This window comes from Chelonia mydas, chromosome 6, assembly GCF_015237465.2.
Source record: "Chelonia mydas isolate rCheMyd1 chromosome 6, rCheMyd1.pri.v2, whole genome shotgun sequence".
Classification (NCBI taxonomy): domain Eukaryota; kingdom Metazoa; phylum Chordata; order Testudines; family Cheloniidae; genus Chelonia; species Chelonia mydas.
In genome coordinates this window covers 130885235-130901604 of record NC_051246.2, presented here as the reverse complement: position 1 = coordinate 130901604, position 16370 = coordinate 130885235, and the positions used below count along the sequence as shown (strand labels likewise).

Genomic DNA, 16370 nt, shown 5'->3' with positions numbered 1-16370 from the left:
ACGGTCGGTGACGTGTTTTTCATGGCTGTGAATTTGGTAGTGCCCTAATCATAAGTAATTTACCTAACAATCGATAATTGGATGATCTGTAAGTTTTGAAGAAAGCTAGTTTCTTTGACAAGTATCTTCTTGAGTTATATTAAGTCTTCTCATTAGTAAAGACAAATTTTGTAAGACACCAGCCAGGTATTCTATATGCATACACTCTTCCCACTCTCTATTGTTTGAAACAAAAACTGCTTTTGGTAGCTGTTCTAGAAAAGTGAAGAAGGCTGGATTTTTTTGAAAACAGAAAGTACCTAATACTGTTAATCTTTTAAAAATAGCTTTTGAATAATCAATGAAATATCTTTTACCAGGTAAAGTTGTATAGAAGTTGAAGAAAAAGAACAGCATGCTATTATATTTAAAAAAAAAAAAAGTTAGTCATGCAAGCATTATTATTTTTCTCCACATGTATAGTTTTAATTCAGGAATTCACACTCAAAACCCATTGTGAGTTACTGAATTTTGCAAACTTTCAAGTAATTGAAAACCTGGAATAAAAAAGTGAGGATTATGCATCACAGAATGTACTTCAATTAATTTTGTTAACTATAATTTAGTATTAATTATTGGATACTTCATGGTATGACATCTTAGTAATGTGAGACTTTTTTTTTTCCCCAGAGAGGCAGTTAGATATGGCCAATTTTATGTGAAGGTTATAAAGCATGTGAACAAATAAGTGTGATTTAGTAGGGTTTACTGTATATCAATAAATAGAATTATGAAATCTCAAAGGACAGGCCTAAACAAATGTATGCATCTTACTGGTGTCATTAGGTTTCTGTACCTCACCTGTGTCATGAGCTATTTATTGGCATATTCCATGTGCCACAAAATTACAGGGTAGAATTTCCTCGTGAAAAATGAGCTGCTTCAACCAAAGGTACCCTTAAAATATTTACATGATTAAATGTTGCGTCACAAGTGTGCCCCTTCAGTGAGGGGAAAATCACCTCTTCTAAAAATATTTTTGCTGTGTTTCGTGAAAATTGAATATGTATTTTCTCCTGTTGAGTGATGTGTTCCTCTGTTCTTCTGAAATGGTGACATCTGTCTGTATCTTACCCAGGGGAAAATGCACAGGAAAAGCATTCTCCAATTCAGCTTAAACCAGCCTTGGTGAGATCGCCAGCTTCACGGAGAGGATTGAATGGGACCAAACCTGTCCCCCCAATACCAAGGGGGGCAAGCCCGTTGCCTGATAAATCTGAGTTAAACACAGCGGGACAGAAAAATGAAGAGTCTGAGGATATTTGGAAGAGTGAAAAAGACAAGAAACTTGCAGCTGATCTTTCAGAATTAAATGTCAATGATAAGGAGTCAGACCAGGAAGAGGTTGGATTTAAATGTGATTTTACATACTTTAAAAAGATGCTAGAATATACATTTTATAAGCAAACAAACAAAAAACAACCCCCCCACACCAAACCCAACCCCCTTTAAAACCTCAGGTGAAGAAGAAAAAAATATATATATGTTTACTGCTGTACTCTTTGTGATTATGTCATGGATACCAAAAGACTCCATTAAGATGATGTTTTGTGTCTGTTAGAAACTAACTAAAGCAATGAAAGTCAGTATTGAAGGACACTGTCCGTGCCCTGGGCATAGGCTCATTTTACTTACCTATTTTGAGGTTCTCAAATCACGCTGTTGACATTCTCCATTATAGTACCATGGCATGAGTTAGACATTTACACAGCCTGAACTTTTTCTTTGGTTTTGTCCAAGGTGAAACCACAGTGCTACCCTTAATGTAGGACTTAAATAATTAATCCTTTATTTTTATTTAATGGTTTTATAGAAAATAGCACTTGATTACTGTGACTTCTGTTTAACTTCCAGCAATCTCTTGTTCAGACTCTGTTCACCTGTAAAGTTTGCTGAAGTGCACTGTCACTGATGCAGCCCTTGACACATGCTTAAGTTTCCATGGAGTGAAATGAGAAAACCTGATCTAACGTATGAATAAGTGAATTAGGGTGTCACCTCTGGAGTCATTCCACTGTATTGTGTCACTCCATAATGTGGAGCCATTATGATGTTAACACAGCTGTAATACAGAATCCATATAAGAGAGTAGGTATAGATCATGCCTGATTTGCCTCTCCTAAGGGGATGGACAAACACACATTGTATGGAAAATTGTAATGCATCTTCAATACAGTTAAGTTAAAGCTTCATTTTATATTAATAAATGATCATTTTTAAATAATTTTTATCCAGTGGGGTTTCATCCTCTGAAAATCACAAACTCATGTATAAAAAGAAAGAAAAGCAGTACATTAAATTAGAGATGAAAGCAATCCATAAATATACCTACCAAACTAGGGGTCACTGAAGCTGGGGTGGCAGTGGGGCGGCTGTCTCAGTTTGCATCTTTTACTCCCAAGATCTTTTTAAAAAAAAAAAAAAAAAAAAAAAAAAAAAAAACACCCCAGACAAAGGGTCACTAGTGAACAGGCACAGATGCATGCCAAGGTACCCCATATTCAAATTAATCCTATCTCTCTACTTAACTTCCTGTGGCTCTGAAAAATCCACTGGTTGGTCCCCATGTTTAACCCATAAAGGTAGTGTTTTTGGGGTAAGGGAGGAGGGGTTCTGAGCTTGCTGGGTTTGATGGGAAGGGGCTTTTGAGCCTATGGGTGGGGTGGGTAGGTTGGGGAGCAAGGGGTTTCTGAGCAGTGAGGTTTGATTGGAGGAAGCTCAAGAGAACGTGGGGAGCTCTGACCCAGAATTGGGTTGGGAGGGTTGATTGTGGGAGAATGGGGTGAGCTGGCAAATGAAGGTGTGAATATGGTGGATTGGTGTGCGTGAGTGTGGGGGCCTTGAGTGAGTGGAAGTCACTAGTGAGAGATTGGAATGTGAGAAAGGAGACCGTGAATGGGACAAAACAGTAAGGGGGTCCCAGGTAGAAATACGGTTTTCTCCCATCCCACCCTTTATTGTAGTTTGTCCCAACCTCCCTCCAGCTCCTCCCCTGCAAAACCCTGTCTTATAATACCACCTTCCAGTGCCGTTGTTTCCTACTCTGAGTATCTCCCGCAAGGAGAGGGGAGAAGATGCAGTGGAATGGGGCTGTAGTAGCTGTAGTTTCATGACTTTGGGTAGCAGCCTTCACTGGTAGACTGGGGTGAGATTCACCTTTGCAGTTCTCCCAGCACTGGCTAGCTTGGGGAGCAAAAATCAGAGGTCCCTTCCACAGACTGCCATTGAGCCAGTTAACTCTTCTGTTTAACATGAGCCTATTTAAGAAAATTATTTTTTTTAAAAAGATTGATAGTGTGTTTGTGTGAGGAACCTTTCATTTTAAGCTTTGCAGAACATAACTAGATATGATGTGCATGCAGCATTTGGGTTTGCATTGGTTGTACTATTAAATTGTGCATGTTTGTTTCACTTTATAAGAATAATAATGATCTCTGACGTTAAGAAAATAAATAACATACTGATACATTGAGTCCATATAGATTACCTTGCCCAAAGGGGGCATAGACACAGCCCTGTCAACGTACAGTGAATAAAAATTAAGATTTTAGAAGCAGGCTTGTATTTGACAACTCGTTCCTGTGTTTGTGAATTATACATGCAGCATGTAAACTGTGACATTGTTTTCAATTCTGTTTAGATGCAGAGTTCACTTAGGTCTCTCCGTAATAGTGCAGCTAAGAAGAGGGCAAAACTGAGTGGCAGCACTTCAGATCTTGAGAGCCCCGATTCTGCGCTTAAACTTGATCTGACTATGGACTCCCCTTCCCGTACTTCCTCTCCAAATGTGAGCTCTTACAGTGAAAGTGGAGTTTACAGTCAGGAGTCTCTGACTTCGCCAGTGTCCACAACCCCTCAGGGAAAGACAACGTGAGTGTAATTTATATGTCAAACCCACATTGAGAATTCTGACGTAATCGCTGTTAGGGTTAGTTAAATATTGAATGGTGGGAAACCTGTATTTTTAATATGACATGGGTTTGCTTAGTGCCTAGATTTTATCTGAGAGTTATTCCCAGTTAAAATACATTGTGCTGTGGTTTAATATTGTTTTAATTCATTCCTGCTTTTTCTTTGACCCAGTGCCAAACTCTAGCTATAGTAACACCAAGTAGCTGTTAAAGCCCTGCAGTTGCTATTAAATATTTTATAATGAAGCTGAACCACAGGCTAAATAAATGAGTAAAACAGAATGAATCAGCAGGAGGAGGAGGAAGAGGTTTTCTTATTGCAACCTGGAAAGTTAATCAGGAATGCATTTTCTTAAACAGATTTTTGGGTGGGGATGAAACAAATAATTTAAACTTTTTTCATTGTTGCTAAACCTGAATTATCCACTAATGCAGCATTTCCATTGTAATATTAATTGCGGAGAATGGTTTTCTATGTAATGCCTTCATTCTCTCATCTCCTTTGCAAAGAAATAGATAGTGTATTGATGGAATTTGTTTTGATGGTGCAATAAGGTTGAGCAATTAGCTGCAGTATGTACTTATTTTTAATTTTGCAAAATGAAGTGGGAAATATTTTGCTGAGTGTTGCAAGTACATCCTCTCCTTACCTTCTTCCTAGGCACATGGCCAAGCTGCTTGCAGCTCAGGCCTGAAGAAAGTAATGTAAAAATCCAACAGAAAAAACCTCTGGCTTGCCATGTTGTTGCAGCATGGGCTCTGACCAGGAGTGATAGGAACAGTATTCTGTAATACAGAACATTTCCATTAGTCCCCGACATTGCAGCCTTAATGTATGACAGTGCTCACAGCTAATGCAAGTCTAGTCCACCAGGGAAGATATGACCTATATAAGGAAGTTTGAATTTGTGCAAGAGTGACAGAATGCCATGCCAGGAGTCATTAAATACCTTGAAGTTTCTTTATATATTTAAGAGAGTTTAGTTCAGATGCTGATGTAGGCCTTGCTGGAGCCCTAGGCATAGCTGACAGGCTGAACCAAAGTAGGCCTGGACATGGTGAAATAGTAATACACTAGGTGTCAGCTAACCAAGTTAGCACATTCATGACCTGAGAGGATGGTACAAGAACACCGAGAGTTCTCAAATAACTTCATAAACAAATGCCCACAAGAGCTGGTACTAGGATGCCAGTTAGGCCTACGGCTGGCTTTCCAGCACTGGAGGTTGAAATTCTGTGTTCACAGAACAAATAACAGCATGGGCAGGAGAAATGGAAACTTCTCCCATATATCTGCCTCATGTAATTTTTTGCTCTTAGAAGGAGCTACTCAGAATGGAGGGGGTGGTGAACCTGATCGTTACCAAATGAATTCTCTTTCTCTAATCTGTAGTAAACGTGACCATTTCTGGTGATGTGCTGGAAATGTTTTGTACCCAACATTTTGTGTTTTCACTTTAGGTGAAAAATGTTCTTAGGCCGGGCTCCTAGTGCCATTCAGAAATATATTTATAGAAATGATTTTGTATTGCAGCAGCTCAGACATCTTTCCTCTACTTGGATGCAAATCATGTCCAGCAAGACTGTCTTCAGCAAGGAATAGAAGTACTAACATAGTAGAACAGAGCTCCAGTGCAGGTAATTTGTTGTGCAGAAAAAGAAAGATATAACTAATTCGGTCAAAGTGAAACCATTTTAGTTAAGGCTCTGTCCAATATTTTCATAACAAGCCCCACTTTAGTATCTAATTTTCTCTGGTCTTATTTGACCTATTAAATCTTAGCCCAGAAGTGTTTTTTTTTTTTTTACTCTATTAGATTTTAATTGACCATTTTGAAATCATACCATGGGCTTGGGTTTGAGAGGAAACTTCTGTGATTGTTTCTTTCCCTTTTCCTGTAACACAGCTAGGGCACGTTAAAACTAGCCTCAACCCTGCAGAGATATCAAAAAATTTGATTTGAGGGTTTTTTATTTGTGAAATAGTGATGCACCATTTCAGTGATACATACTGAACACTTCACTATGGATTCTGTTGTGCAGGGATAACATTTCATGATAAATCAACCTCTAACGTGAGCATAATTGGCCAACGTCTGAACTACGGAAATGGATCTGGTGATTATGAAGATGACAAGCAGAGAGAAGTGTCACCTTGTGTTTTTAAAGGTCAGAACAAAGAGCATCAAAGGCATTGTAAACCTACAAAAGGTTAGTGAGCTTCCTATGTTTTGTGACCTCCTATTTATGGCAAAAAAAAACCCCCCAAACATTTAGCTTTTTATTAATCAAATATTTCATGGAGTTCAGCTTGGTCCTATAATTACAGTCTCCTTTTAGCTTAATAAGATATATTTGTGAAATTAACAAGCTGTTAATTAACAGTTATCTAACACTTGTTAAAGTCTCAGGGATAGGAAAAGACTTGAAATGAATGATCAGAATCTCACTTTTCTCAGCCAAAATATGGATATAGCTATATATGTTTCATTTTTTTAATTAAGCCATCATTATTGGTAAAGTTCAGGCAGATAAATCATAAGCTTTTGTGTTTAAGTTCTAATGAGGTCTTGAAAAGTTGCATTGATTTAGCACTAGGCACATATTAGTAATATACAAAAGCTACTGCTCCCTGCATCATAACTAGCTTACCTATGGTTAAAGGATTTTGTCTTCTATGTGTTTGTCTGTCTCTGACCATTGTTAGCATACAGCCATGATAGTGTGTCTTTTTGACCAAGAAAGCTAAAAATGAAAGTCAGATTAAGGGATATAGTCTTCACCTTTTACATCACTTAAAATCTGGCTGATTGGTAGTGGCTAAAGTAAATATCCTGTGGCAGTATTTTAGTGTCTGATGTGAAATGTAGTGGCCTTATCTCAAAGCCTGATAGACATGTGTGATGTATAAGGAAAGTCTCCAAGAGAATCTGTCCCCAAAGAGTATGGTTTTCTGCTCTTTTTTTCTTTCTTTTTAACATTAAAAATTTGGGGACTTATCTATCCTGCAAACTCTCCAGTTAGCATAGATATAGTGACATGATGCCATTACAAGAGACTGAAATCTGAGCAATTGGAGTGAAGGTGGGGGAAAGGGATTTTAGTCAGACTGTTTAATACTTTTGTTTGTTAACACCAGTTTAATTCCTGTTGCCTATGAAACACCATGACGGTAAGTAGGGTGACCAGATGTGCTGACTGTATAGGGACAGTCCCGATTTTTGGGTCTTTTTCTTATATCTGCTGCTGTTACTCCCCACCCCCTGTCCCAATTTTTCACACTTTCTGTCTGGTCACCCTAACTGTAAGCCATCTGGAACAGACACCGGCTTCTTTCTTCTTTGTGCAACATGTAGGACAATCCTGGGTTAGGTTCGTAGCTGCTACTGTAATATCAGTAATATTTGGTTAAAGATACAATTCTCGCTAAAGAACCATGGCTGTTCAGTTAAGGGATAAAAGCTCACACTAAACAGCTTTTTAGAACCTCAAGAAGTTATTCAGTAAAAGCAGAGAAGACGAGGCTTGATGTATCTGATATTTTTTGGTATAAAAAAACCAGCAACTAATAACCTTTTTTGTGGGGGTGGAGGATGAAGTAGGGGATGGAGAGAGCAGAGGAGACATTAACCCCTCCCCCAAAACAAACCAGTTCCAGGCTTTCTATTATGTTATGTTACACACACACACACAGCGGGGGGTGGGGAGGGAGTAGAAGCAAAAACCAATCATTTGCTGGTCAGTTTCAACAGCGTCAGCCCCATCTCCCTCCAGTGAACTTTCCATAGGGAAGGAGTTAGATGGAGGTTGAGTCAGGAAACAGAACAGCTCTCCTGGGATAGAGTCTTAAAAGGCTTAAGAATTCTTTTGACTCTCCAGTTTGTGTAGTCCTGGCTTGGTCTCAAACCTCTGTGCTAAAAAGTCTTTGTTATAGACTGTCAGATATAATCACAACAATAAGATAAAGTCAGGCTTGCCGCACCTCAGCATCTATTTGCCATAACATTTTTTGACTTATTTGTGATTTTTCCAGTGAGTGATCTGACTTTCCTCAAGCTGAAAATGTTAATTACTCCATGGGAGTTATTTAATGCTAAAGAATGTAATGCCAGTCTGCCATTGTTACTGATTGACATTGCCATATATGCAAACAGTGCAACCGGAATTAAAATATAAAATGTATGTTGAAATGAAAAATTGAGGAACTGATAAATTGTGCAGTAATCAACATGAAGTGCTCTGGAACAGAAAATCAGTAGTTTTCAATTGATGCTAAATTGGCACAATTGTGCTGAATTATTGGAAAAATAGTTAGGTTAGGGAAATAGTTGTGTAAAGCGAGTTGGTATTTAGTGTATTTGAAAGTAATGATATTTAGTATATGTGATATAGTACTTCTGAGAATTTCAGCGTTAAGTAAGCCTCGCAATACTCTAGTAAATTAGAAATACAGTCCTGCATAAAAGTGATTAATCAGTTTGGTAAAACTAAGTTTTTGGTAAAATGATACTTTGGAAGAGTGCAATACATAGTAATGGGTAAACTACATGATTTGGCTCTTCTTTGTGTGTAATTTTTAGGATTTACAGGGTCAACATCTAGTTTACAGCAAATTAACAACCTAGACTTCATTTCACCGAGTGCCCTGTCTGAAGATTCTGTAGTAATTGTTGGAAAAGGTATTTTAAAAAAAACTTTTTTTCTCTATATATGCAATAAAATTTTAGTATAGAAACAATAGTATAGTATTTTTGGACAGTCAGGAGAAGGGGAGTTGAAATGAGTTCATTCAAATGTTTATTATTTAAAGAGTAAACAATCCCCAATTTTTAAAATAAATTAAAAGTATTAAAGTTCAAAAAAAGTATTGGAATTACTGTATATTTTTACATTCTTAATGAGAAAGGTAAGATACACTGTACCAATGTTCCATCTAATTTTTGAGAGGCCGTGTGCGCAAAAAATTTCTTCTGTGCAAATTGTTCTGCTTCTGTGCAAATTTTGCGCGAGAGGTTTCGCCATGTGCTTAGGGTTTAGGATCTGTGTGCGTGCGCACACGCTCACAGCTTAGAGGGAACAGTGCACTGTACTACAATATTAGCATTAAATAACAAAGAACAGTAAGAACATATGAGGACCAAATTTTGCACGTATACCCGCACACAGAAAAAGTCCCATTGCAGACAGTGGACATGCATAATGTAACTTCGAGTAGAATTTGGCACTAATGTTATAGCAACCCAAGTTTTATTTTCTGGAATTATTTTTGCTTTGCTTTAGTGTGTTACTGAGTGACTTCTGCTGTGTGAAAATGACCTCTTGGTGAGGTTACAATATGATAACCATTTCAGGTGTTTTTGGAAGCCCCCCATCTGCGCCATTAACATACAGCCAGTCCATGATATCGTGTGTGGAGAACGGAGACGTCCTTTCTCTCAAACAAGGCATTGAGCCTCTATCAGGGATCTATGGGAGAGCTGTCCAGCAGAACAGTGCACCTTTCCTTGATACTGAAAATGAGAAAGATGTAAGAGTGTAAAACAGATTTGATTGTTTTTCAAGTGTCACTAGTGAATATAGTTTTATGTTCTCCAGATTCTGGTAAATAAATGTTTGATTAAAGTACAGCCATCGATATCTCAGGTGGCTGATAATGGAATACAGAGCTTTTTATTTCTAGGTCTCTGGTCTAATTCCAGCACAGACTGGAGATTAAAGCTGAGTGAATAATGAGGAATCATTTGTCAATATCCTGATGACCTCTGAACAAGATATTGCTTTGTCAGTTTGCACGCTTTTAGTAAACATTTATGTGAATAGTTTTGTTTGTACAAATGTTCACACAAAGTTGTCTTTAGACCTGAAATAGAGATTTATTTTATTTCTTCAGTCTTTTTATGACGATTCAAACAGATTAAAGGGCTAAATTTGGTGAAGGAATTCAATTGGTTGTTGCAAATGCAGTTGTTTGTTCAGCTGTAGCAGGTACTGAAATGTATCAACATCACAAAATAGCCATTAAAATTGTTACTAATTAGCATTTTTTGTTAACACTCTGAGCAAAGAGACCAAGGATTGAAGGGACATGGAGAATGAATTTCCCACTAGCCCCTAAAGTAGTCCCTTCCTTTCATGATCAGGATATTTTGGCAAGGCAGTGTGAGGAATCAGCTGCTGTTACTGACCATCATCTGTTGTGTGGACAAAGAGAGGACTGCAGTTTGCAGACTTTTAATCCAACACCATTCATAAACCATACATTCCCTGTAAATAATCTTGTCTGTGTCTGCACTGTGGAGAGATTTTATGAAAAGCTGTGCTGCTACTTACATCTTGTTCAACTTTCCTATGACTTTGAACATTAATATTTATTTGTATAAAATAACACAAGGTAAAGATACTTCTTCAAAAGGAAAATCACACTTCTTCCTGAAAATGCATGTCAAGTAACCTCTAAGATTGCTAAAATTTAAAAAAATTAATGACCATTTATTTGTTTTCTCACTTTGTTTAATCTGTGCACTTGACTGCACTTTTAATAGTCAGTTTCACTATTTCCTTATAGATAAGGGAGAAAATTACAAACTGAAAATACTCCTAGACTTTAAGGCCAAAAGGGACCATAGTGATCATCTAGTCTGACCTTCTGCACATCGCAGAACCTCACTTGCCCACTTCTTCAATAGGCCCATATCCTTGGCTGAGTTACTGAAGTCCTCAGATCTTGATTTAAAGAGTTCAAGTTACAGAGAATCCACCATTTACCCTTAAACATAAAACAGGGGATCACAAGAACCCTTAAAGTGATTTTTAAAATAATCAGGTCACACAGTTTGAAGATTGCTCTATCAAAAAATTGATAGTTTAAAAAAAAAGTCAAAAAATTGAAGTTGGGCCGGACTCCAAACCCTTTACTCAAATTAGTAACTAGTTATTCACACATGTAGTACCATGAAATCTAGGGGTTCACAGTCCTGCTCCCCCTAATAGCTTAATTATTCATAGATTACCACGAGGGATTATTTCTGTGCTGCAAAGAGTCTTGAACTCATTTTACATGGTATAAGTACACCACACTGCTCACAGTGCATAGAGGTAAGCACATGCACAAGTCTTTGCAGGATTGGGTCCCAAATTAGCGTAAATAATTCCCAAATGCACTGTGGAGTACTAGTAGAAATTGTGAGCCCCTTTGTTTAGCAAAGAAGATTCCCAGTGCTAAGTTATTGGCTGAACTATTTCAGTTCAATTATATTTTACAGTGGGACTTTTCCTGTTTTGTGCAGATGAAAGTTGCCATGTCAAAATCTGCCCGGGATAAGATGAGGCAGAAGAAGAAAGAAGAAAAAGAACAGAGTCATAAAGAACATCAGGAAGTCAATGATGTGGAAAAAAAGGAACGAAATCCCTGGGAACGACTGAGACGCAGTGAACCAGAGAAAATGGCAACAGAAAGTAATGTTCAGTATTTTGTCAATTTAATGGCATACTATTAAATGGTGTTGACTAAAAAGTATGTTCTAAATCTGGTATAATAACACTAGTTATTTAAGGTTATGACTGCCCAAAATGACATCAGGTATTACTGAAATTTTAGGCTACAATGTAATCTCCTTCGTGAGTTTATTTGTCGTTGGGTATAAAATACTAACAATAATAAGGAAGGAATTTATGACAGATAAGTTGACTGTTTCTGAGATCTTTATAGAGTACAGCATAGTACTAAGAAATAGCGACCTCTTCCCTTTTTCTGATTTTCCTGTTCTTTCTCTGTTTTGTAGGTTTAAGTTTTTATGGAGATGTGTTAATAACATCCAAGAATGAGTCATCTTTCGAAGATGTTGCCTTCAGTACTCCACTAAAAAGAACATCCAGTTTAAGGCAGACACAGTCTTCGGTCTTGCTAGATTCAGGTAAGCTGTTACAGTTAATTAAATGTAAAACACTGTATTAAAGTGTTCGGATGCTGGCAGATGAGACAAACCCATAGTTTAATCAGTCTTAATATGATTTATTTTAAAACTGAAGGGATAATGTGCAAAGTTGTGTATGCCCTTACATTTTAGTTCAGTGCTAGCTACCACTTCTTATAACTAACGTTACAGAGAATAAACCTACATTTTGCAGGTATAGAACAACACTTCTAATGCATTTTTCACATCTCCATCTTCCTTTGTGGAAGAGGCAGATACATATCCCAAAACTGAAAGCAGTTACAAATACAGTTTTTACTAAAAGATTGAAACCCACGTTAAAATACTCTATCCCCAAAGAGATAACATTGAGTCAGGATTTTATGCTGTTGGTGTTAACCGGATGGAGGGAAAAAGACACACACATCACGTGAAAGTTTGGCCCTATTGAAGCGAATGGCAAAACTCCCACTGACCTCAAATAGAGCTAGGATTTCACCCAAAGTTTATCATATGATAATTGCTGATTTAGCAAAACAGCACTAAGGCTTAGATGCTAAAGTTGCATCCCTGACACCAGCTAAGGCACTCAGGTCCTGATCCTACAAAGACTTACACGTCTGCTTATACTTAAGTACATGAGTAATCCCATGTAATCAGTAAAAATTAAGCACATGCGACTGAAGCCTTAGATGCTATACTTATGAGTGTAGAATAAATATACGTAAAAACATAACCGCCACTTTAGCTCCCTAGTCCCTGACTCTCTTTACTCAAGATACCTGAGAAGCTGCACAGAAGTTGTAAGAATCATTATTGGGTTGGAGGGTCCTAGGATTTTTTTTTTGTGATAGGACTTCCATGGCAAAGTTCAGTCTGAGTAACTTCTTCCAGAACAGCACACCGCCATTTTCTCCTAAAGTTTATTGTGTTTGTTCCTGAGCAGGGCAGGCCTGCCATCCTGACGTTTTTAGCTCTTCATGTATTATTTCATTCCTAACATGCCATGATAAAGACAAAGCAATGGTGCAGCTGCAACTCAATTCTGCTGCTCTCAGCTCCCTAAATTTCTGCAAAATTCTGCCCCAGTCCAGCCCAGTTGAGGGTTACAACAAGCTGGGAGATTCTATAGTGTTTGCCAACTGTCAGTGGTCCCCAGGGACCCTCCAGTAAGTATGGATAGTCAGAGTGCGGTGCACAGGGGACTGCAGGAGAGGTGGCATAGGAACCGACTATCCCGACTACAGTTTGTTCCGTTTGCGCTGCAATGTGAGCAGAGTGGTGCTGAGGCTCTAATTCAGGGAGTGTGCAGGGTCACTAGTTTTTGATTACCTTACCAAAGGAGCAAGAGTTGAAGATGATAAGATGTCTGACCTGCAAGGAAAATAAAATTTTAGGCAAGTTATTTTTGGGTCACTAAATTGGTCGCTGCTCCCTTGAAATGTTTTTCATCTAGAGTTTGGCAAATAGTGACATTTAAAACACTACTGGCATTTCACTCCCCCCCCCCCCCCCCCCCCCGGTGACTCAAAAAATATTTAATGGAGTAAAAACAAAGTTAAAAAAAACCCCTAGATACTATGTCAGTTTAAGGAAAGTTTAACTCTGATACAGTTAAAATGTCTGATAGAAAGCCCTTCAACCTGGAGGCTTGTAGTTGCTATGCTGTTAGTTCTTTAGACATTATCAATCGGCTACAACAGTAGCAACACAGAAACTAACAAACAAATGCATTTTGGATTATGAAATAATTTAGAAATTCTTCTTTCTAGTTTGCTAGTAAAACATATTGAAAATCTACAGCTGTCTTTGCAATTATAGGTAGTGTGATACAGATAAATTGAATTTGAGCAATAGCTCATTAAAATTTAAAATAATGATTCACTAACAGTAAAATTCAAAGGAATGATTCAGTGGTGTTAATTATATCTGCTGGGAACATTTAATTGGGGAATTCATGTATTTTTATGAAAGCATAGCTTGGAACATTAGAGATTTCTGGGGAGCTATTCAATCCTTAGACCAAGATTTTGTTGCCTCTCCAAACTATAGAACCAAATACCTGTTTATATCAGTGAAGTGTGTAATTGAGAAACAGCACATCATTTCTTCTGAACTCTGGAAAAATTCTGAGCTACAGGTATATAAATAATTTTCAAATTAGACTTCTAAATTCAAATGCAGGCGGTAGCCTTCTTAGGTTTGCCCACATTATCTTTGAATGCGTCTGTTTCTCCTTGTAAAACCCTGCATTTGTGTGTGCAGTTCAAGTTACGGTCTTCAAAGTGAGTGCCTGTGTGCACAAATTTTCATTTACATGCACCAAATGGTGCACTTGCAAATGTTGTGGGTGTAATTGTGGTGATCTTTTTGAAAAATCAGCCCTTTAGCAATAGTAATCTGTCCAGACACCAGCTTTAGTGTAGCTAACTACATTCATGTCTTACTGCTAGTCATTTTCTTCATGTTCTGAAGATTAGTCACTGATTATTGCTTAAACACTTCATGACTTGACAGATGAAACATCTCCTGGACTGAGAGGGCAGTATAAGGATCGGACCCCATCAGTCACACATAGTCCAGAGATAATGGATCCATCAGAGTTGCGACCCTTTTCAAAACCTGAAACAGCACTGACAGAAGCATTGCGACTTTTAGCTGATGATGACTGGTGTGTATATACACATATATATGGAGTCTGATTATAATTTGCAGCATTTATGTTAATACTTATTTTAAAAAAATGAAATGTACATAGCTTTTTGGTTAAAAAAAGTTGTCTGTTTAGTAAAACATAAGAAAAGAGGGCAAGTCCTCATGGTTGCAAAGAAAATATTGAAAAAGTGAACCAAGCATAACCATCGGAGTGATGCCTGCCTGAGTTTGCAGACAGCCTGAGACAACAGCTCTGTGAGGTGGGACAGGCATCTCAGTGGGTTGTTAATTCCAAGACACAGTGTGCTGCGGAGCTCCTAACCAACATCATTGTACTGTTCCAGATGTGAGGATGGGCCCCTGCTGACACTCCAGAGATGAGCAGTGGCACTGGCGTATTGGCCCCTTTCTTGCCTCTCTTGGAGTCGGGGGAGGGAGGGTACATTGTGATGTACCTGCAGCCCCGTCTTGTCTTAATCCAGCCCTGCTACCGTCTGTACCACGGAATATTTTTGCGAGAGCTTCTAGTTTAAATTATTGCTGTTTTTGGAAACAAAGTTTGTATTCACTATTTGTTTCCTTAATAATCCCGATGGTTGTGCTACTTAGACACAGAATCAAAGGCAGGGCTGGAAGGGACCTCAAGAGGTCATCTAGTCCAGTGTTTCTCAACCTTTTTGATAGCAGGGACCGGCTTTCTGCCTTCTTAAACTGTGTCAGGGAAATCTCAGGGACTGGTACTGGTCCGAGGACCAGTTGTTGAGAAACACTGCTCTAGTTCATCCCGCTGTGCTGAGGCAGGACCAAGTAAACCTCGACCATTCCTGTCTGACCTACTCTTAAAACCCTCCAATGACAGGCACGCCACAACCTCGCTAGGAAGGTTCCAGAGTTTAACTGTCTTTATGGTTAGAAAGTTTCCTGATATCTAACCTAAATCTCCCTTGCTGCAGATTAAGCCCATTACTGCTTCTCCTACCTTCAGTGGACATGGAGAGCAGTTGATCACCATCCTCTTCATAACAACCCTTAAAGTATTGGAAGACTGTTATCAGGCCCCCCCCCTTAGTCGTCTTTTCTCAAGACTAAATACGCCCAGGTTTTTTAACCTTTCTTCATAGGTCAAGTTTTCTAAACCTTCTATAATTTTTATAAAATTCTCTGGGCTCTCGCCAGTCTGTCCATGTCTTTTCTAAAGTGTGGCCGCTAGAATTGGACACAGTGCTCCAGCAGAGGCCTGACCATGCTGAGTAGAGCAGGACATACAACGGTCCTGTTAATACACCCCACATGGATATTAGCCTTTTTTGCAACTGCAGCACATTGTTGACTTATGTTCAGTTTGTGATCCACTGTCACCCCAGACATTCTAGTTATCTCCCTTCTCTGTGGTTTTTGTGAGATACTGCTTTTAATTTAAATATTTATTTTATATAGGGAGAAGAAGATTGAAGGACTGAACTTTGTTCGATGTTTGTCTGCTTACCATGCTGATGTGTTGACTGGAAAGCTGCATGAAACAAGTCTGGCTGTAGTTCAAGAGGTTAAATTTTGATATAAAAATCTTGTGCCAAAAATATTGTTTTGATAGGAGTGAGGTAAACGTTTGAGTGGCGAGGTGTTACGTTCAGTTGCTGCTATTTTCTTTATGTTGGCCAGCTTTGAAAGGATGGGTGCAGTTTTGTAAAGCAGCCTGTATTTGGGATATTCAGTAGTTTTAAATTTGCTTGAAAGCTGTGAAAGTTAAGATCTAACCTGATATCATTTTGATATTTTATGCATATTAACTCCCACACATCAGGAATCAAAATGAGAATTTCTCTTTTTCTAAATGACTAGAAGTTTACAAACA

At 38.3% G+C, this 16370-nt stretch overlaps 1 protein-coding gene across 9 annotated transcripts in view; it reads left to right on the top strand.

Annotated features, from left to right (window-relative positions):
* Positions 1-16370, top strand: part of TOGARAM1 (TOG array regulator of axonemal microtubules 1) — an 84709-nt gene that overhangs the window by 30232 nt on the left and 38107 nt on the right. For 7 of the 9 annotated variants that reach the window (XM_043549566.1, XM_043549569.1, XM_043549567.1 and 4 more), the window contains 10 exons: positions 1118-1383; positions 3680-3909; positions 5485-5588; positions 5994-6161; positions 8531-8629; positions 9302-9477; positions 11237-11405; positions 11732-11863; positions 14381-14534; positions 15956-16061. In XM_043549566.1, the coding sequence (XP_043405501.1) occupies positions 1118-1383; positions 3680-3909; positions 5485-5588; positions 5994-6161; positions 8531-8629; positions 9302-9477; positions 11237-11405; positions 11732-11863; positions 14381-14534; positions 15956-16061 (1604 nt within the window). The remainder of the gene's footprint in view (positions 1-1117; positions 1384-3679; positions 3910-5484; positions 5589-5993; positions 6162-8530; positions 8630-9301; positions 9478-11236; positions 11406-11731; positions 11864-14380; positions 14535-15955; positions 16062-16370) is intronic. The other 2 variants (XM_043549565.1, XM_043549568.1) reach the window with 2 other exon arrangements.